The following is a 20,935-nucleotide window of genomic DNA, read 5'->3' as shown; positions in this document are numbered from 1 at the left end:
TGTGACTATACACAAAAAATGGGATGTTATTCAGCTTTTTAGAAAGGAATTCTGAAACATGCTACAACATGAACTTTAAAGACACTGTGCTAAGTTAAAAAGCCAGACACAAAGGACAAATATTGTATGATTCCATTGATATGAAGTAGCAAGAATAGTCAAATTCTATAGAGACAAAAATTAACACAGTGATTACCAGGGAGGGGAATGGTATTATTGTTTAATAACACGTACAGAGTATCACTTTGGAATGATAAATTCTGGAGATGCATAGTTATAATAGGTATGCAGCATGGGAATATATTTAATATCACTGAATTAAACACTTAAAAATGGTTGAAGTTGTAAATTTTGTGCATATTTTACTAACATGCATATTTTATCACAATGACAAAAAATATTCAGGACAAATAAGTCTATCATTTTCTTTGCCCCTTATAAATGAAAATATCAATTTAAACAGTAAAATCAACAGAGCAGACTGAACATCTATGCTACATCTCCATACTCTCCCAAAACTCCAACAAGAAGAAAAAAAGGAAAAAAGTTTAAATCCTGAAGGGCAAAGAGAAAGGGAGAGTAGATGACTGCACATCAATGTCAGCAACATTCTGGACAATAAAAAGCAACAGTAGCCAGGTTCTATACATTTCAATACATACATTAACAGTTTTTCATTAAGACCTATAGTAATTATCTTTCTTTCCAGAAATTCAAGGGTAAAAGATAATCTAGGATTTCCCTTTTACTAGCTTTCCACAGAAGCAAATGCAGCTAATCCCTCTCCGATATTCCTTTCCTTCCAAAGCAGACCCATAATTAAATGAACCACCTAAAAATCTCTTTAAATTTTCAGAACGAATGAACTTCAAAATCTAGGTTAGACCATGCTTCAAAAGTTCAAAAAACAAATTCTCTTTGCATTAAATGAGACTCGGATTTAGCTCAATTTGATCCTTTTGCTGCATTTCTACGATGGCTGCAACTCTGTCTACTTTTCATAGGCTCAGTTCAGTGTTCTTATTCATTGATGAGGGAAAAGTTGTTATTTCTCAAATATTCTGAATATTCAGGCTCTAACACACTATTGATTTACTTATTAAAAAGACTACTTACAATAACTACATTTTGCATTTTAGTCAAGATTAAGAAGTTAACTTTCCTGTGTATGTCAAGAAAAGTTTCATGAGAAAAGTGTAAACAGAACCAAGGCCTACTGAAAATTAAATCCTGAAAATCACTTTTTCAGGCTATACAAAATGAACATATTTCACCTTTCTGCATTTATCAGTTTCTTTAAACATTCTGAATCATAAATTAATTATTGTGTCACGTTTCTGCAACAAAATTCTACGTCTTTTCCACGAGAAAACCTTTTGTCACTGTTTCCAAACCTTGGTAAATAAAAAAATTCCATGTTTAAAGTCTACAGAAGAGGTTAATCAAGATGACCAAAATTGCTAAACTAGAAATATAATAAGCAGTTGAACTACTTTGATTTTACATTTTCTATTCTTTTAAAGCTGGGAAATTATGACTATATACATGACCCATCATTAAAGAGCGTGCCAGGGCTGAGAGTAATGAAGATCCTTATCAAAACGCAGGGGTAGCCTCTTCAGTATTATCTTCACATATCCCAATTATTACAAAAGAATGAATATGGGAAGAGCTTTCAAAATCTGCCTCCGTACTGCAGCGTCCCACTGTCACAGGGTGACCCAAATACAAGCTTTTGTCTGTCACTTTTCATTCTCACTACAACCTCCCTAGCCTGGTCTCCCTGCCTCCAGACCCTACCAACCCTAATAAATACTACAGACTTCAATATTAACAAAATAAACTTCATAAAATACCACTTCATCCTACCAGTCAATAGGACTTAAGTTTATCCTAAAAACAAGAAGACTGCTGAAGGGCAGCAGAGTACACTACCCCATAATATGCCACTTTGGCATAAGAATTATTCTGAGCTAAAGACAATCAAAACTCAGCTGCAAAAGTGATTTACCCCTCTCCCTCCCACAACTGCCTACATTTACACTGGAAAAGAGGCCTGTACCAAGAAGAGAATTATTACCAGAAAATATCTTTTTACCTAAGAAACTTAAGCAGGGACTTTACTGGTGGTCCAGTGGCTAACGCTCCACACTCCCAATGCAGGGGGCCTGGGTTTGATCCCTGGTCAGGAAACTAGATCCCATATGCTGTAACTAAGAGTTCCCATGCTACAACTACAAGGTTCTGAATGCAGCAACCAAGACTCAGCAGAGCCAAATAAATGATTGTAGAAAGAAAGAAAGAGAAGAAACTTAACTAAGCAACAGGGCAACCTTTATTTTCCAAACATCTCCTCTCCTCTTCCCTTTGTATCACCAGCCCCTACCCCTTTTTCTTATAAGGCTCAGGATGTTTATATAAGCCCTATATGGCTGCCTTTTGGGTCTCAGTTTTATGAGGCTCCCATAATGTATTTAGGAAATTTGTTTTTCTCTTGTTAATCTGTCTTATAGCAATTATTAGACCAGTCAAAGAACCTGAAAGGGAAGAAGAGAAATTATTTTACCCCTACATTGGTCTCTTAATTTTTCTAAACTTTCTATTCTTACTGGGACCACACAAGCCCTCTTCAGATTAATTTAAATTCACTGCACTTTCTTTCACCATCTTAAGTTCATTCCTGCCATTTTCCCATTCTGAATCCCAGTTTTAAATAACTTCCCTCCTCCTCTTTGCCTTAATTTTTCTGTTCACGCCTCATTCAGCCCTAGATAGCAGTAAGGTATCACTTGAACTTTAAAAATCTCTATGTGAGTAAGGACTCTTCCCAGAGGGCAGTGAACATGGGTTATGCTGCAAAAAGTCAAGCTCCAGATCAGAGGTTACAGAACAGCAGCCCACAAGACAAAGTCTGTCCACGGTGGTAAATCTGTCTGGCTCATGGCATTTTTATGAATTCATTACATTGCCAACATTTAAAAATAAAAATTTCTCACAAAATCTGAAATTCCAGCTTCTCTTCATAAAAAAGATGTTCAGGTCACACTTAATCTATATGCTTCCTGCCCTACCCCCTGCCAGATCGATAGTGAGCCAACAGTGAATTACATATTTTAAAATGATAAATCTCACCTCAATTTTTTAAAAAAAGTAAACCAAAGCTGCCTAATAGCTGCCCCACTGGAGTAGCATGAATTCCCTAAATCACTTAAGTCCCAATCTGCTCTACCATTACTATTTAAATCGAGCCCTTGTAGGCATCTGACTTTACAGTGCTCCCCTTATATAAATTTACTGAATGAATTAATAAATTAAGATGATAATTTTAAGACAGACAAGGTTGGTGATGATGATAATGTGATAATGATAACAACACTGGCAATTAACATTTCCTGCTTTATTGTGAACCAACTATTGTTCAAGCAAAAATATATTATCTCATTTAATCCACACAACAACCCTATGGATATACACTGTTATTATTCTTGATTTATAAATGAGAAAACTAAGGCACAGAGAAGTAAAGCAACTCAGCCAAGGTCACATTACCAGTACTCAAGGTACAGTGAGAATCCAAAATCAGACAGTCTAACTCCAGGGAACACTGTTAATCCCTACAATATGATTCCTTTAGACTACCATCCTTTCTTCTGTGACCAACTGAATTAACTGCCTGGAATGAAGACTCAAAGAGACGAAATTTTAGAGCCTATTCTTTCTTTCACAAATGACTAAGAAGCAAACCACAGTTCACCTAAATTCAGATGGCATTTTTGAATTTTTTTCCTCGCCTTAAAAGAAAACTTTCTCTGTAACTGAAATATTAGGGAATCCAATCAAACTATATATTTGTTATCAGACTATTTCTGGAGTAAGGTAAGCTCAATAATGAGATGACTCCTTAGTTCAAAACTACAAAGTGATGATACAGCACAAAACTCTTCTCTTTCTTGGGGTAGAAGGATATATCTATGAGAGTAAACAGTGTGCAGACATGAAAAAAATTAAGTTTCTTGAGGGCAGGGACTGCTTTTTTCCACGAGTCCCTGCAGTTGGCATATATTCAGTTATAATAAAGGAACCAAGAAATCCAAACATCTTCAACTGAAATGCAATGAAATCCTTATTATAGCATTTATCATCTTGCTTTTTTACAATAATTACTAGTGAACAGTTTTATCTTCCTCACAACAACATAAAATCCTTGAGATAGAGTATCCCTTGGGAACTAGCATAACAGGGCTCAATATACGCTTGCTTAATATTACAAGCTCAACATTTCTATACTTAGGTTTCCTGCAAGTCTCTCAACCAATGAGTAAAGCAGAAAGAGAATTCCTTGGTGGGTCTAGTGGTTAGGACTCCGAGCTTCCACCGCAGGGGGGAATAAAGATTCTACAACCTGCATGGCCCAGCTAAAAATAAAAAATAAAGTAGAATTTAAAATGGCTTCTCATTTATAAAGCAATGGATGCTTGAAGTCCTATTATGTTATAAGATATTTCTGAGACCAGTCCCACATTGTATCAACAAAGCCCCGAAAAACTGGTGAGCTGGCATAAGCAGCACAAAGAATAATCAAAGAGCTGGAAGAAGAAAGCACCATGTTCATACCTTCAGTAGAAAGTTATGCAGTCCAGGGATTTAAGCAAATTGCTGAAGATCACAGAAATTAAGTAACAAGCAATATCAAGGCCAGAACACATATTTCCTGAATGCTGGCCCAGTTTTCTTTCCACAAAGAACTACTCTGTGAGCTCAGGATGAAATGGATACTTTTAAAAATATTTTAAAGATATTTGGTATGGAGGATGATCTTCCCCAGTACATAACTTTTTGTGAGGTATTACATCATTACTAAAGATATGAAATTTGCCTTGTTCCAATGATTGCAGATAACGCCATCTTTCCCCCTGTTGTTCTACATACTTTTTTCATTTTCATGTCTTTCCTTTCATTATCCTCTGAGAATTCTTCCTCTCACCACCTCTGATTTATCTACTTTTCCTCTTATCCACTTCCTTTCTCTAGTATCTCACAAAGCACCCTACCATCTCCTTTTCTCTTCGTAATTATTAAAAAAAACAAAAAAACAAAAAAAACCCCCACAGATTAACCACACATTTGATTATAGCATTGATCTGGGATACCATAATAAGCAAGCCATAGCCTTGGTCTCTTGGCATTTATAAGGCAATTTGTTAACAAAAATATAAACTAAACACAAATGGTCACACAATTTTACTATGATTTTTACAATGGGGACAAGAAGCTTAAGTTCGGATGGGACCATTATATGAAGAGATGTGGTAATAACAGTCACAAGGTTAAGGTTAAGCAAATGAAAGGGATCCTCTTTCCTATACAGCTTTCTCACCAACCAATTCATGTGCTCCACTTCATTCACTCCCTATTCTCTTACTGCTTGACTTTTCCTGTGCTCTACTTTTTCTCTTAACCAGCAGACTTCCTTTTCTTCCTCCTGGTCTTTTTTTTTCCTCTCCTGATCTTTTAAGATGAATCTGTCCTGTCCTGTTTTCCTTTTCAATATTATTGCCAACTCCTCCCACCTTATAGATCTGGATAATGCCTTAAGATGGGAATTCACTTTTTTCTAAAGATTTAATATGTATTATTTTATTTGATCCTCACAGCAATGCCAGGGAGGCAGGCAGAACTCAACATAACTATTTTACAGATATGTAAACTGAGTCTTGCCAAGATTAAATACTTTGCCAACAATCAAGTTTGTCACTAGCAAAATCAAATCAGAACCCAGACCTTTTCTTTCCAAGTCCTCTATTCTTTTTCCTTTGAACTATACTGTTTTCTTTTTAATTCCTACATATTTTAACCATATAGGCGCACATGTATGGACAAGTATAGAGATAAATGTTTCTAAAATAGCACAAGTCAGAAAAGTGTATGACTGTATAGGGAAGCTAGAAAAACAGAAAAGTCAAAGGACCCAAATTAAGAATACAATGTAGCTCACAGGCTAATCCTTGTAGAGGCAGCTTTGGGTTTCAGACCCAAATGGAAACTATGTCTTCAACCAAGTGATGTAGCCAGCATCAACACTGGTCTCTCCCCATAATTTCCACAGCTGTTAACAGGACCAGAACTCACCCTCAGCCTCATTTCTGAGCCCCACTCTCTCTCACAGGCATGCCACCATACCTGAAGTTTTCACCGTTTGAAGTCACTTCTTTGGATTAAGGCGCTGTCTCCAGAAGGCCACGGTTAAATGCATGTTACCTGAGAAAGAAGGAGGGTCCATTAACACATTACTCCTATGGTTAAATACATCAGATCAGCAATGACCTTTGGAATAGGACAGCACCATGTCCTTTAAATAAAAAGTTTCATAGGATAGATAATTTTTGATGGAGCAGGCAGGATAAAAAGGTTAAATTGGGAAGAAAATGACTCACGTATACAATAGGGTAACTCCCCACCTGCATATAGCTACATGGCAAAATGAGGATGGCCATATAAATACATACTATACCTTTTGAGGTCACAGTAAGGACTATCCCTGCAACTTGGAAGCTCCTAGGGATACGAAAAGAAAAAAGTACTCCAAGGATCTGAGTATAGTCAATTCTGTAAAGAAGCAAAGAGCTGAGCTGGCAGCAGTCCTCCAAGGACAGTACACTGCTAGACTGAAAGAGGACAGAAAAAAGGAACAGCTTCTGGTTAACTACTTCTAGTTGTGAGGCTAGTTTCCAGCCCAACATTTTTAGCAGAGGGCTGACCTCTCAGTGAGAGAATGTTGCAATTCAATTCTTCAACCCCACTTGCTAATTTATATTGACTCAAAGCCAGTATCCTTTACAGCCACAAAAATCAACATGCCTTTACTGAGTACATATTATAAGCCCAAAATTTAGCTAGGTGCTATAAATACAGGGTGGGGGGTGGTCTTTAATACACTTTTGCCTTAACTTAACACATACTATAGGGTAACTCCCCACCTGCGTATAGCTACATGGCAAAATGAGGATGGCCATATAAATACATTCTCTACCTTTTGAGGTCACAGTAAGGACTATCCCCGCAACATGGAAGAAACCAATCCCCTAAACCCAAAACAGAGAAGGGTGAGGAACAAGAAAAGGTGGCGGAGGGTGGCTATTTTTCTGTGACTATAAACACAAATTTCCTAAGCCAGAATGAATACAACTCACTTCTAGGCCAAAGTTCCTTGTTAAACTCTTAACTAAACAGTCAAGAGGCACAGGCTAGAAAGACTTTTTTCTTTTGGTCTAATACCAAAAGCTCTTTAGTAGTACACATTCATCTTGGTACACTGGAGAACAGACTAAGAGTTACAAAACTTAGTTCTACTTTTAGTTCTGATTCTTTGTTTAAAAAAAAAAAAAACAGAAAAGGTTGGACTAGTCCAAGAATAGCATATACCTGGCACATATGAGATACTAACCACTAGATAACTAGTGTCCACAGGAGTCATCACTAATCAATCATAACTCACTTTCCCAGAGAACCCTTATGATTTAAATCCTTCTCAACACAGGGCTTCTGGCAGCTACTTCAAGTGGAAGTTGGCCCATGAAACAAAATATATCTGCTACTGTGGACTAGATAATCTCTACAATCTCTTCCAACTCTTTCTTTTAATATGTATTATTTATTTATTTGGCTGTGCTGGGTCTCAGATGCAGTATGTAGGATCTTTAGTTGCAGTATGTGGGATCCAGTTCTCAGACCTGGGATCGAACACAGGACCCTTGCATTAAGAGCACAGTCTTGGCCACTGGACCACCAGGGGAGTCCCCCAATTCTAAAACCAAGTTTCTGAGGGTGGGAGAAACAACACTTCCCAACAAGCTCATAAATCAACAGCATTGATAGTCATAAATTTCAGTCTAATCTCTAAATTCTACAAATTGCACCTGATCAAGGATGCTAACAACAAATTCTGATACCATTAACATATATAACCTAGCAATATTATTCTGATTTGCTAATTGGTTCTTTTGAGAAAAGGAACCTTTTACCCAGACTGGCACTAAAGAAATCCTCATACAAAAATAGGACAATATTGCACTAGTAAAGAACTAAATTTAATCCCTTGATCATGCCCACAGCCTCTCAATGAGGACAAGCCTTTCCCTTCTCACCTAAACCACTGCAACAGCCACTCTTCCATCCTTTCACTCTTGTCACAAAGCAATCTTCCTAAAGCAAACATATACTCAATATCATTTTCCTGTTTAAAAATCTGCATCTATTGCTAACAACATAAAACAAGGGTTTTTTTGTTTGTTTTTTTTTTTGCTTCACATCCATAATGCTCTCCTTCCCCCATCCCACTCCCTGCTCCCTTTTATCTTCCACAATCCTGTGTTTACTAACAGTATTGAGGTGTTTCCTGTCTGCCCGGTCCTTCCCTTTCTCCATCACAATAAAACTTCAGGTAAGACCCAACAGTGAACTTCAGTGAAGACCCAACTTCAGCTTCAAGCAGATTCTTCCTCCTCAAATCAATCAGACACAACTGATTACTTCCTCTTCCATCTCAAAGCTTTTGGCTTATACAAAGTATTGTCTCAATGGTTTCCAAAACCATCAGAATTGCCTGAGGCAAGTTTTAATCCTCAAGGCTAACCCAAACATATTAAATCAATCTCAGGAAATAAGGCTCTGAAATTTCTACTTTTAAAAAAGCTGCCCTGATTATTCTAATAACCAAATTGGGGGGCTACTGGTTTGTCTCTTCCAGTTGGTGTAAAGATGTTTCTTTAAGGAATGGAAAAATGATTTACTCTAGAATACACTGAGGAAGTATCCTGCACTTGTTTATTTCATATCATATCCTTGTTGACTTGACTCATATGCTGAAGATGAAGGAATTCCTTTTGGATTCACACCCAAAAAACTTACATCCACTGTTCAAAACAGCAGGTGAATTTCCACCTTCATTTCTAAATGTTAAAAATGAAGTAACTGTATCCTGAGTAAACCTATGAACACACGATGAAGACTCTCACTAGACCTGCTCTGAGAACTTTATTTCGGCCGAGAAACAAGTCCTCAACCCATTTTGAGGGTGGAAATACACTGCCTCTAGTACTTCCCTAAGATCTAATTATATTAGGAATACATGCAAGATTTCAACTAAGTACAGTGATAGATGGTTGGCTCAAGTGCCTCGCTAATTTTCAGAAAAAAATTCCCTGCAATTTCTCTCCCTTCCCCACCCCTCACTCCCCAAAAATATACCGAAGCTGTAGAATAATAGCGGAAAATCTAACAAGATACAAATATAAGCAAGAAAACAAGGTGAGTTGTTACTGGAGAATCGTGGATTTCGGGTAGTTTGCAAATCCACCAGGTTACATCGCTAACTTGAGGCCCAGCGTCTACCTGGGGCGCAGAGATCCTGTGTTTCGCTCTACGGCGCAGCCCGAAGCAAAGTCTAAGAACTTGATTTCCCCACTTAGTCCCCACTAAGTCCTGTCCTCATCACGACTACTTTTTTCTTCTCTCCGCTAAAGAAAAGGGCACTTTCAGAAGGAAGGGCAGTGACAGCTCCACGTCTGCAAAACTCGGCGCCGGGAGGCGCCGGCGGGGACGCTGCGGCGGCGGCGGGCGCGGAGGAGGACGCCGGGGCCGGGACCACCACGCTGGGGGACAATAGACCGAGAGAGGGGAGCGGAAGAGAGAAGAGAGGCAGCCGCTGTACTTGGCCCCTCTCGCTAGTGGGGGCTCCAAAAAGTCTCGGGAAGGGCAGCGGGTGGCAGGTGGGCCCGGCCGCCGCCCCTCGCAGGGCCACGTCGCCCGCCCCGGCCGCTGCCGCGGGGCCCCTCGCGTAGGCCGGGCCGCGGGAGCGTAGCCCCCCGGGCGGGGCCGACGGGCTCTGGGCTAGACCCCGGGGGCGCCCGCTGGGGCCCAGTTCTCCCAGAACTTGGCGCCCGCGAAGCGAGAGGCTCCGAACGTCTGAGCCCAACAGTGGCCGCTCGGGGCTTCCAGACGACCCACCCCCGCCACCCCTCCACCCGGCCCCTACCACTAGCCCGAGCTCCCCGCGCCCCCCACGGACACCGGCTCTGAGGGAAGAGGAAGCAGCCGCGGCTCCGGGGTCCCGGCTGACGCGCCGCACTCCTCTACCTCTCGCTCTCCTCCAACATGTTCATCCAGGACTCTCCCTCTCCCCAAAATTGCCTCCAGTCCGCCCGCGGGTTTTTACCGGGACTCGGGGCGGCGGCTACTCTTCAGTCCCTCGACTAAGATGGCAGCCGGTCCCGAGCCCTGACCACAGCTACTAGAACGAGTTGGCGGCCAACGCGCAGGCGCCTCCAGCTCCGGCGCTATCAGGACTACAAGCCCAGAAGCCCTTGCTCACTAACCAGTTGCCGGCAGGAAGAGCTAGCAGAGGCTGGTGAGCGCAGCTAAATCCGAGCTTGCATTTAGCTAGGTGGGAGGGACTCTTGGATTACTCCCAGTACCTCTAGGCTTTTTAAAAAACCCTGCTCGTCTCACACCAGAACCTCTCAAGAGTATATTAGCTACGGATCCAAAACTCTAGTGTGCATCAGAATCACCTGAAGGGCTTGTTAAAACATAGACTACTGGGTCCCACCCCCAGAGTTTCTAATTCAGCAGACCTGGGATAAGATCTAATCATTTTAATAATTTGCATTTCTAACAAGCTCTCTGATGTGCTACCTGTAAGAGATCACACTTTGAGAACCACTGAACTGTAGCTTAGTCTTTAAGAAGCTACACTCAGGAGTTACATTGATTGGATTCAATTCCACCAAAATCACTGCAGATGATGACTGCAGCCATGAAATTAAAAGACGCTTACTCCTTGGAAGGAAAGTTATGACCAACCTAGATAGCATATTAAAAAGCAGAGACATTACTTTGCCAACAAAGGTCCATCTGGTCAAAGCTATGGTTTTTCCAGTGGTCATTTATGGATGTGAGAGTTGGACTGTGAAGAAAGCTGAGCGCCAAAAAATTGATGCTTTTGAACTATGGTGTTGGAGAAGACTCTTGAGAGTTCCTTGGACTGCAAGGAGATCCAACAGTCCATCCTAAAGGAGATCAGTCCTGGGTGTTCATTGGAAGGACTGATGCTGAAGCTGAAACTCCAATACTTTGGCCACCTGATGTGAAGAGTTGACTCATTGGAAAAGACCCTGATGCTGGGAGGGATTGGGGGCAGGAGGAGAAGGGGACGACAGAGGATGAGATGGCTGGATGGCATCACCGACTCGATGCACATGAGTTTGAGTAAACTCCGGGAGTTGGTGATGGACAGGGAGGCCTGGCGTGCTGCGATTCATGGGGTCGCAAAGAGTCGGACACGACTGAGTCACTGAACTGAACTGAACCACCTTTTAACAGTGTGCACTTAGGGATGATGAAAATAGCTTACATGTAAGTGGTGCCAACATGGCAGGTGTTCTTAGAGCTGATCAATAAGCTCCTTTAATCCTCACAACGAATCTATGAGGGAACTACCTTCATTTTCCTCACTTTACAGATGCACAGACCAAGTCACAAGCTGGATAAGAACCCAGGCAGTCTGGTTTCAGAGTCCAACCTCTTCCTTCATAGATTGTTTGTGAGAATTAATAGGCTGTGCAAGTAAACTCAGAGGCACAGCTAAGTGCTTAGTAATCAGTGACCTTTGCTATTGTTGTTTAGCATGTTTCCTCCTAATAAGAGTATTTTACCATTTAGAAAGTCACACTTTTCAAAGTACTTTCAAGTCCTCCATGTCAGTGTTTCCTGCAATGTACCTTAGGAAAGCATGCTAAAGATACAGATTCCTGTAACCCTACCCCATTTACATTATCTAGTACTGTGGTTCTCAAACTTCAGTGCCCATCAGAATCACCTGGAGGACTTAAACCATAGACCGCTGGGCTCCACCTTCAGAATTTCCAATTCAGTAGCTCCAAGGTCTGACCGCAGTACTTGCATTTTTGACCACAGACCACACTTGGACAATCACTGTGGTAGGGCAGTGTTTGTCACCTTTTTCAGAATTATCGTCTTGGTAAGGAACAATTTTACACTTTTTTTTTTTTTTGAGCCGTGCCACTCTGCATTTGGAATCAGTTCCCCCAATAGGGATCAAACCCATGCCCCCTACAGTGGACATGGAGTCTTAACTACTGGATCACCAGCGAAGTCCTACTAGACATTTTTTCCCTAAATTCCCTCATGAAATTTTAATGTCACAAATATACTTTTTGTCAATTTAAGTACCATGTATCTGAGCTTTTACCAAAAAAATTTTGAGTGGGGAGGAAATTCCCTGGCAATCCAGTGGTTAGGACTCTGTATACTCACAGCCAAGGGTACAGGTTCAATTCATGTTCTGGGAACTAAGATCCTTGCAAGCCGAGAAGGGCATGCAAACAAAACAAATTTTTTAAACATACGTGTATTTTAATGTCCTCTGCACCCCCACAATTTTTGTCCTGTTGAGAACACATGCTCTGCAGGATGTGGGTTTTTAACTAGTGCCCCAGGTGATTCTCAACACTAGACAGAACGCAGTGTACCTTTAAAGTATGAGGTATTTTTATGCCCGGGCTTCCCAGGTGGCTCAGTGGTAAAGAATCCACCAATGCAGGAGTTGTAGATTTGATCCCTGGGTCAGGAAGATCCCCTGGAAAATGAAATGGCAACCCACTCCAATATTTTTGCCTGGGAAATCCAGTGGACAGAGGAGCCTGGCAGGTTACAACCCATGGGGTTGGACACAACTTAGCAACTAAAATAAACATTTTTATGTCCATTATACAAAGAGGGAAATGAGTCTCAAGTAAATTAGATAAGTGGTCCAAGATCACTCAGCCAGGAACCAGGAATTAAACAGAAGTCCTCCGGCACCAGATTCTGTCTTCATATATGATTTTTCAACTATATAATGTTATGCAAAACTAATGTATAGTGTTTGAAGTCAGGATAGTGATTATCCTTGTCCTTAGTCACTCAGGTGTGTCTGACTCTTTGTGACCCCACGGACTGTAGCCGGCCAGGCTCCTCTGTCCACGGGACTCTCCAGACAAGAATATTGGAATGGGTTGCCATGCCCTCCTCCAGGGGATCTTCCCAACCCAGGGATCAAACCCAGGTCTCCCACGTTGAAGGCGGATTCTTTACTGTCTAAGCCACCAGGGAAGCCTAGTAGTTACCTTTAAGAGAAAGTAAAAACAGGAAGGAGACCCAAAAGGGGGTTTGGGGGGCTGGCAAAAATGTTCTGTGTCTTGATCTGAGTGCTGGTACATTGGCAGGTTCACTTTGTGAACATTCGTCGAGCTGCATATTTATGATTTGTGTATTTTTCTGTGTATTATGTGTCAAGAAAAGTTTATGTAAAGCAAATATGTTTTAAATGTATATTCATTTTATTCCAAAAATGCATCACTTTCTACTACATACCAGCTTCTCAAACTTTAGAGTGCATCAGAATCAGCTGGAGGGCATATTGAAACCCAGATTGCCAAGTAACACCCCCAGAATCTCTTAAGAAGTTCTGGAATCAGGCCCAAGAATTTGCATTTCAAAGTCAGACACAGCTTAGTGACTGCACAACAACAATAAACAAGTGCCTAGGTGATGCTGATGCCTAGGGATCACATTTTTAGAACCACTATGCTGGGTGGACTATGCTATCCTAACGTTCTTGCTCATGCCAACAGGATGGATTAGCTCTGAACCTAGTGGAATTAATGTCAGGCTTCTTCAGAGACACATGGACCAAGGATTTAGTACTGTCAATATCTTACTTCAAGGGTTTTAGGGAAATCCCCTGAACCTCAGTGGCCAAATCTCTAAATGGGAGTAATAGATACTACCTCCTGAGATGTTGTGAAAATTCTAGGAAATTCAGGGCAGGTATTTAGTTGATAGGTTCTCCAAGGAGGGCGCAAGTTAGTGAGGGCAGAGAATCCCAGCCTGGACATTTGCTCATCTCCCATGCTGTGTGACTCTGGCTCCCAAGTTCCCTGGTTCAAAAGCCAGTCTAGTCTTGGCCTGGTCAGAATGCAGGCCTGGTGGCTAATAAAGCCTTGAGCCCCCTACACCCTCCTTCTGCCTTGGACAGCCAGGTCAGCCTGGGACAGGACCCAGCCCTGCTAGAGCAGGGGCAGGAAGCCTGGGAGAAGCCTCCATCAGCAAGGGAAGGGGTTTCCCAGGTCTCTGGAGGGAGAAGGAAGCAGGGATGCAGAGCTGGAAGGAGTGGGAAGAGAAAACCCAGCAACCCACATGCCACCTGTCTCTTATTGACTTTCTCTGTAGAACACTTAGTCACGCTGCTAGTCACGCTGCTAGTCACGCTGCTGTCCCCCACTTCCCTGAAGCCATTCTGCCTTCAGCTGTCAGAGGTAGGGAAAGACTTGAAAAGTGGCAGAACTGTGTGTTGATGGAGAGAAGACACTGGATGGAGCTTCTGGGAGCCTCAGACATGTATCCAAAGAAACCACTGAAAACCTAGGTCGTGGCTCATCATTTTCCCTGTTTAAGACTGTTTTTTCATCTGCAAAATGAGGAACACAAGTTCCGTCCCTGGTCGCCTCAGTCATCCCCTCCAGGTAGGGTTGCCAGATTTAGAAAATAAAAATGTAGGATGCTCAGTTAAATTTGAATTGCAAGTAAAAAATGAATGATTTTTAATACAAATTTGTGACAAATACTGCATGTAACATTCTTATACTAATTTTTTACATTGTTTATCTAAAATTCAAATTGAACTGGGCACCATGTATTTTATTTGGCAAACTTACTTTCAGGGCTTTATATACTTTATTCATTGGGGTATTGAATTTAAATGCCTCCAAGGGCCAGTAAGGTAAAATAAAAAATAACAGCTAACATCTACACTTACATTTTTAATTATCAGATAGGATCCTAAGTGTTTTATATGCACTATCTCACTGAATTATCCCAGCAAGCCAGGTGGGGCGCTGAGTTTCCTCACCCATGACATGGGAATAGTAATATGCTCCATCTTCTGGGATGTTATGAGAATTAAATGAGCTAATGCCTATAAAATACTTAGAATGGTGCCAGACAAGCACACAGTAAGCACTAGCTATAATGCTAGTCCCATTATGCTCATAGAGAAACAGAGTAACCAGCCTCTGGTTTTACCTAGCAAGTGGCAGAGCCAAGGTTGGAACTCAGATCTATGACAATGGCAAAAATTCAAATTATTTAAAACTCCTGTGTTTTAAATGAACAGGAAATAAAACAGGAAAATGGATTTACACAATGGAATACTACAAAGCAGTGCACATACATTACAAAGTATACAGCTGAGGTTCAACTCATTCATAACTACCATTATTATAAAGCCAAGAGATGTAAACTATTCAGAAACACATTTCTGGAGACTTCCCTGGTGGTCCAGTGGCTAAGACATTGATGCAGGGGGCCTGGGTTCCATCCCTGGTAGGGAAACTAGATCTCATATGCCACAACTAGGAATTCTCAAGCTGCAATGAAAATGAAGATCCCGTGTACCACAGCTAAGACCCGGTGCAGCCAAATAAATTATTAATTTTCAAAATATTTAAAAATTTTATTTATTTATGTTTGGCTGTGGTGGATCTTCATTGCTTCTTGGGCTTTTCTCTAGTTGCAGCAAGCGAGGTTGTGGTGCACCAGCTTCTCATTGTAGTGGCTTCCCTTGTTGCGGAGCTCAGGCTCTAGAGCACAGTCTCAGTAGCTGTGCTGCATGGATTTTAGTTGCACTGAGGCATGTGGGATCTTCCCGGATTGGAGACTGAAGCTGTGTCTCCTGCATTGGAAGGCAGATTCTTTACCACTGAGCCACCAGGGAAGCCCTAAAAATTTTTTTAAAAAGAAAAAATGCATTTCTTTAACCAATATTCAGAATGCAAAATGGGTAAAATTATGCATTTTCATTCATATGAAAAATATGTTTTAATACATTCACTGCCAATTACAAAAAGCACAGTATTGTAGTGTTTATAAACTTCTGCCACAGTTTGATGCTATTTATTCTAAACAGGCACTAGGTCCCAAAGGATATTTTCATAAGTTGGTCATTTGGAGCACAAATCTATTTCCCCATTACTTAAAGAATGTTATAATGGTTAATTATGACCTTGATATGCCCATCAAACCTTTTAATATTATGCAGCTGAATTGTTGTACAAATAAAGTCATAGACATCAAAAAAAACTACTGACACAAAATAGATAAGTATCAGACATTATGCTAAAAGAAAGTACAAACTGTATGATTCTATTTGTATGATATTCTAGAACAGGTAAAACCTAATCAATGGTGAAAAAAACCACAATATCAGTTGCTTCTAGAGAGAGGAAATTTTCTCAGGTGTTGAAAATGTGCTTTCAATCTCTTGTTAGAGGTGTAGATTACATGTCTGTATGCATTTGTCAAAATGTAGTAAATAATACACTTGAGATCTATGTTTATCATTGCATGTAAAATGAACCTAAAAAAAAACCCTCAAAACAAATATTGAACTCTACTTAATGACAGCCATACTGAAATGTTTAAAGGTAGCATGAACTCTGCAGCTTCCTTGTAATGCATCAGAAAATAAGATGGATGAGTGGAGTGATGAAGGAATTAATATATGACAAAGCATAGCAAACAGTTAACCATACACATCTTTAAACTGTTCTGTCTGTTTGAAAATATTCATAATAAAATGTTGGTGGAGGTAGGGGAGCTCCTATCAAGCAAAATGCAGTCTGTCCTCAGGGGTGGATTTGTAATCTCTGATCCATTTGCAGGCATCTCCATCTCCTGCCTGTTCTTCTCCTTTGAGCTGCAAAACAGCATGATTTCATTTCTAAAATCTTCCTCTCACAGCTTCTGCCCTAATATTTCTCCTAACTGGGTTCTAGTCCGCTTCCTACTATTTACTTGCTGTATGACCTGGCCTCTCAGGCTCTCTTCTGACAGATGGAGATTAAGGTCACGTAACTTTTACCGGATCATCAAAAAAGCAAGAGAGTTCCAGAAAAACATCTACTTCTGCTTTATTGACTATGCCAAAGCCTTTGACTGTGTGGATAACAATAAACTGTGGAAAATTCTGAAAGAGATGGGAATACCAGACTACCTGACCTGCCTCTTGAGAAATCTGTATGCAGGTCAGGAAGCAACAGTTAGAACTGGACATGGAACAACAGACTGGTTCCAAATAGGAAAAGGAGTTCGTCAAGGCCGTATATTGTCACCCTGCTTATTTAACTTATATGCAGAGTACATCATGAGAAACGCTGGGCTGGAGGAAGCACAAGCTGGAATCAAGATTGCTGGGAGAAATATCAATAACCTCAGATATGCAGATGACGCCACCCTTATGGCAGAAAATGAAGAGGAACTAAAAAGCCTCTTGATGAAAGTGAAAGAGGAGAGTGAAAATGTTGGCTTAAAGCTCAACATTCAGAAAACTAAGATCATGGCATCTGGTCCCATCACTTCATGGGAAATAGATGGGGAAACAGTGGAAGCAGTGTCAGACTTTATTTTTGGGGGCTCCAAAATCACTGCAGATGGTGATTGCAGCCATGAATTTAAAAGACACTAACTCCTTGGAAGGAAAGTTATGACCAACCTAGATAACATATTAAAAAGCAGAGACATTACTTTGCCAACAAAGATCCGTCTAGTCAAGGCTATAGTTTTTCCAGTGGTCATGTATGGATGTGAGAGTTGGACCATGAAGAAAGCTGAGTGCCGAAAAATTGATGCTTTTGAACTATGGTGTTGGAGAAGACTCTTGAGAGTCCCTTGGACTGCAAGGAGATCCAATCAGTCCATCCTAAAGGAGATCAGTCCTGGGTGTTCATTGGAATGACTGATGCTGAAGCTGAAACTCCAATACCTTGGCCACTTGATGCGAAGAGTTGACTCATTGGAAAAGACCCTGATGCTGGGAGGGATTGGGGGCAGGAGGAGAAGGGGACGACAGAGGATGAGATGGCTGGATGGCATCACCGACTCGATGCACATGAGTTTGAGTAAACTCCGGGAGTTGGTGATGGACAGGGAGGCCTGGCATGCTGTGATTCATGGGGTCGCAAAGAGTTGGAAATGACTGATCGACTGAACTGAACTGAACTGAACAGACAATATTTTAAAAATTAAAGATAAAAATAAATGCATCAGACTCAACCATTCAACCTTATAAGAAAGATTTCCTTCCTCTCTAAACCATAAGCCCTTCAAGGGCAAGGTACCCATTTTATCCATTCCTGTATTTTCTCTGGCATATAGTAACACCTTAAGGGTGCTCAGAAAACACTTCAAAGAAAATTTCTTTGTAAATTTTGAGAGGAGACAGAGACACATGTACTGAGTGCCCACTGGGTGCCCTGAATGAGATGTGCCTATATTCATCCCCAATGAGGTAGAAAGTATTGTGATGACCACTTTTCTAGAGGAGGAAACGGTTTCAGAAGGGTTAGGAGACTTGCCAAAATTCACAGAGAATACAAGAAATAGACCTGGGATTTAAACCCAGGACTGTCTCTCTCAACTACTTCACAACTGCCTCTTCTTGAATCAGTGTAAAAAAAAAGAGACTTTATGCTTCTCTGTAACCTTCAGATTTTCTGTACTGAATATAGAAGTAAAAAAGAATGTTATAAAAATAAATAGCCATAAGGAACTCTCAACACCTCCTCCTGCAGTTTTGGGAGGACTTAGATTCAGATGAGCGTTTGCAGGACTGAAGAACTCCCTTAGATGATAAACAGCATGGCAGAGTTTCTCCTACTCCTGCTCATTATCCCCAATTCCCTCTTTTCTTGCTCTCAAACGTAGAGGTGTCCTTCTCCTAGGAAAGCCCCACTGGCCCATAGTTACAGATTGTAGATCGGAATCATTGTTTGCCCACAGTTCTCACTGGAAATGTCTATCCTAAACTGGAATATGCCTGTCTTTAAAAAAAATTATAGTCACATCTACAAATTCCTCAAGCAAAGATGAAATCAAGAGACAAGCATCCAGGTCACATTATGTGAGATGGGAAGGTATCATTAAACAAGAAACACTCTGGGAAATCTTAGAACTCAGCCTTGATTCAGGTAAACTTCAGAGGCAGTAGAGACTGCAGAGACATAGGAACATGTGACTTTGCTTTCGGTCCTTGAGGACCTTCTGAACTTGGAGGGAGGAGGGGCAGGCCCTGAAAGGTCAAATGCTTCAGTCACATGTGTTCAGCATGGTTCCTCAACCGTGAAATAGGACTAACAGTAGTACCTTGCCTCTTAAGGTGGTGGGGAGGATAAAATAAGAGAACATTAATACAGAACAGGATCATAGTAAGTGTTTCATTAAAGTTAGTGCTTGATTTTTCACATGAGACACCTGTATGCCTGAGAGGTTTGAGAACTCGCCTGAGATCAACTAGTAACTGGAAGAAGCAGAATTCAAATGTGGTCAGCCTGACTCTAGAGCCCTCACTCTTAACCTTTAAGCCAGTACCTTCCAAGGAGTTGTGCACTGATGGATATGCACAGACTGATTTTAGGTGGTGCCAAAAGTGTTCATCAAAAAAAAAAAAAAAAATCCCTTTTCATTATGAAAAATTTCAAAGATACAAAAAGAGAATAGTATAATGAATTGGCAGCTTCACCCAACTTCAAATAGCAGCTCATTAACAATACTTTCATCTGCTACCTCTGCTGATAGCTTATTTGGAAGAAAATCCCAAACATCACATTCTTTCATATGTAACTATTTTGGTAGGTTTGGTATGGTAATTTTTAAAAAAATTATTGAAGTATAGTTGATTTACAATGTTGTGTTAGTTTCTGTTGTACAGCACAGTGATTGTTATATGTGTATTTACATTCCTTTTCATATTCTTTTAATTAATATATTTTTGGCTGTGCTGGATCTTTGATGCTGCATGTGGGCTTTCTCTAGTTGTGGTGCTTAGGGTTCTCAGTGCAATGGCTCCTCTTGTTGCAGAGCACAGGCTCTAGGTGTGTGGGCTTCAGTATTAATAGTTGTAGCACTCAGGCGCAGTAGTTTCGGCTAACAAGCTTAGCTGCTCCACAGCATGTGGGATCTTCCCAGACCAGGGATCAAACCTGTGTCCCCTGCATTGGCAGGCAGATTCTTAACCACTGGACCACCAGGGATTTTCCATTATGGCTTATCACAGGATATTGAATACAGTTCCCTGTGCTTTGCAGAGGGACCTTGTTGTTCATCCATTCTCTATATAATAGTTTGCATCTGCTCATCTCCAACTCCCAATCCATCCCTCTCCCAACACCCTCACTATAAAAATTTCCTAAAACTTGCTAATAAGAAGACAAACACCCCCATTTTAAAAGGGGCAATAGATATGAACAAATTTCACTAAAGAAGGTATAGGAATAAGCACTTGAAAAAAATGCCTAACATCTTTAGCCATTAGTGAAAATGATGATGAGATGCCATTTTACACCCACTAGAGCAGTTATTTTTAAAAAAAGGCAGTAACAAACGGCAAGAATGTGGAGAAACAGGAAGTCTCATACATTGCTGGTAGAAATGTAAGATGGTTCAGCCACTTTGGAAAATAGTCTGCTGGTTTCTTAAAAAGCTAGGCATAAATTTATCATATGACCCAACAATTCCACTTGTATGTATCTACACAAATGAAAAAATGAATGCCAATGGCTTGCAAGTGAATGTTCACAGCAGCATTATTCATAATAGCCAGAAAGAGGAGGGAAAAACTTAAAGGTCAATCAATTGATGAGTGAATTTTTAAAATGTGCTATATATGTACAATGGAATATTATTCAGTAATAAAAAAAGAAATGAGCTATTGATAAATGCTATGTCATGAATGAACTTGAAACTAAACATTAAACTAAAGCAGTCAGACACAAAAGATCACATATTGCATATTTAATTCCATGTATTTGAAATGTCTAGAAAA

General features: G+C 40.6%; 2 protein-coding genes across 4 annotated transcripts in view; both read right to left on the bottom strand.

Annotated features, from left to right (window-relative positions):
• Nucleotides 1-10,372, bottom strand: part of ITCH (itchy E3 ubiquitin protein ligase) — a 96,916-nt gene extending 86,544 nt beyond the window's left edge. For 2 of the 3 annotated variants that reach the window (XM_043480447.1, XM_043480448.1), the window contains exons 1-2: nucleotides 10,214-10,372; nucleotides 6,181-6,258 (exon numbers count right to left, since the gene is read on the bottom strand). The gene's annotated coding sequence lies outside the window, so the exon portion shown is untranslated. Of the gene's footprint in view, nucleotides 1-6,180; nucleotides 6,259-10,134 lie in introns of all 3 variants that reach the window. The other variant, XM_043480446.1, reaches the window with a different exon arrangement.
• Nucleotides 6,265-11,961, bottom strand: LOC122448924 (uncharacterized protein C11orf96-like). Its single transcript, XM_043480582.1, has 3 exons — nucleotides 11,876-11,961; nucleotides 8,380-10,073; nucleotides 6,265-6,665 (listed from the first exon to the last, which is right to left on the bottom strand). Exons 1-2 carry the CDS (start codon nucleotides 11,959-11,961, stop codon nucleotides 9,464-9,466), a joined length of 696 nt encoding a protein of 231 aa, XP_043336517.1. The 3' UTR covers nucleotides 6,265-6,665; nucleotides 8,380-9,463.
• Nucleotides 11,962-20,935: the final 8,974 nt, after the last annotated feature.

The sequence above is a fragment of the Cervus canadensis genome, chromosome 10, assembly GCF_019320065.1.
Source record: "Cervus canadensis isolate Bull #8, Minnesota chromosome 10, ASM1932006v1, whole genome shotgun sequence".
Lineage (NCBI taxonomy): Eukaryota > Metazoa > Chordata > Mammalia > Artiodactyla > Cervidae > Cervus > Cervus canadensis.
This window is presented reverse-complemented; position numbering and strand designations above follow the sequence as displayed.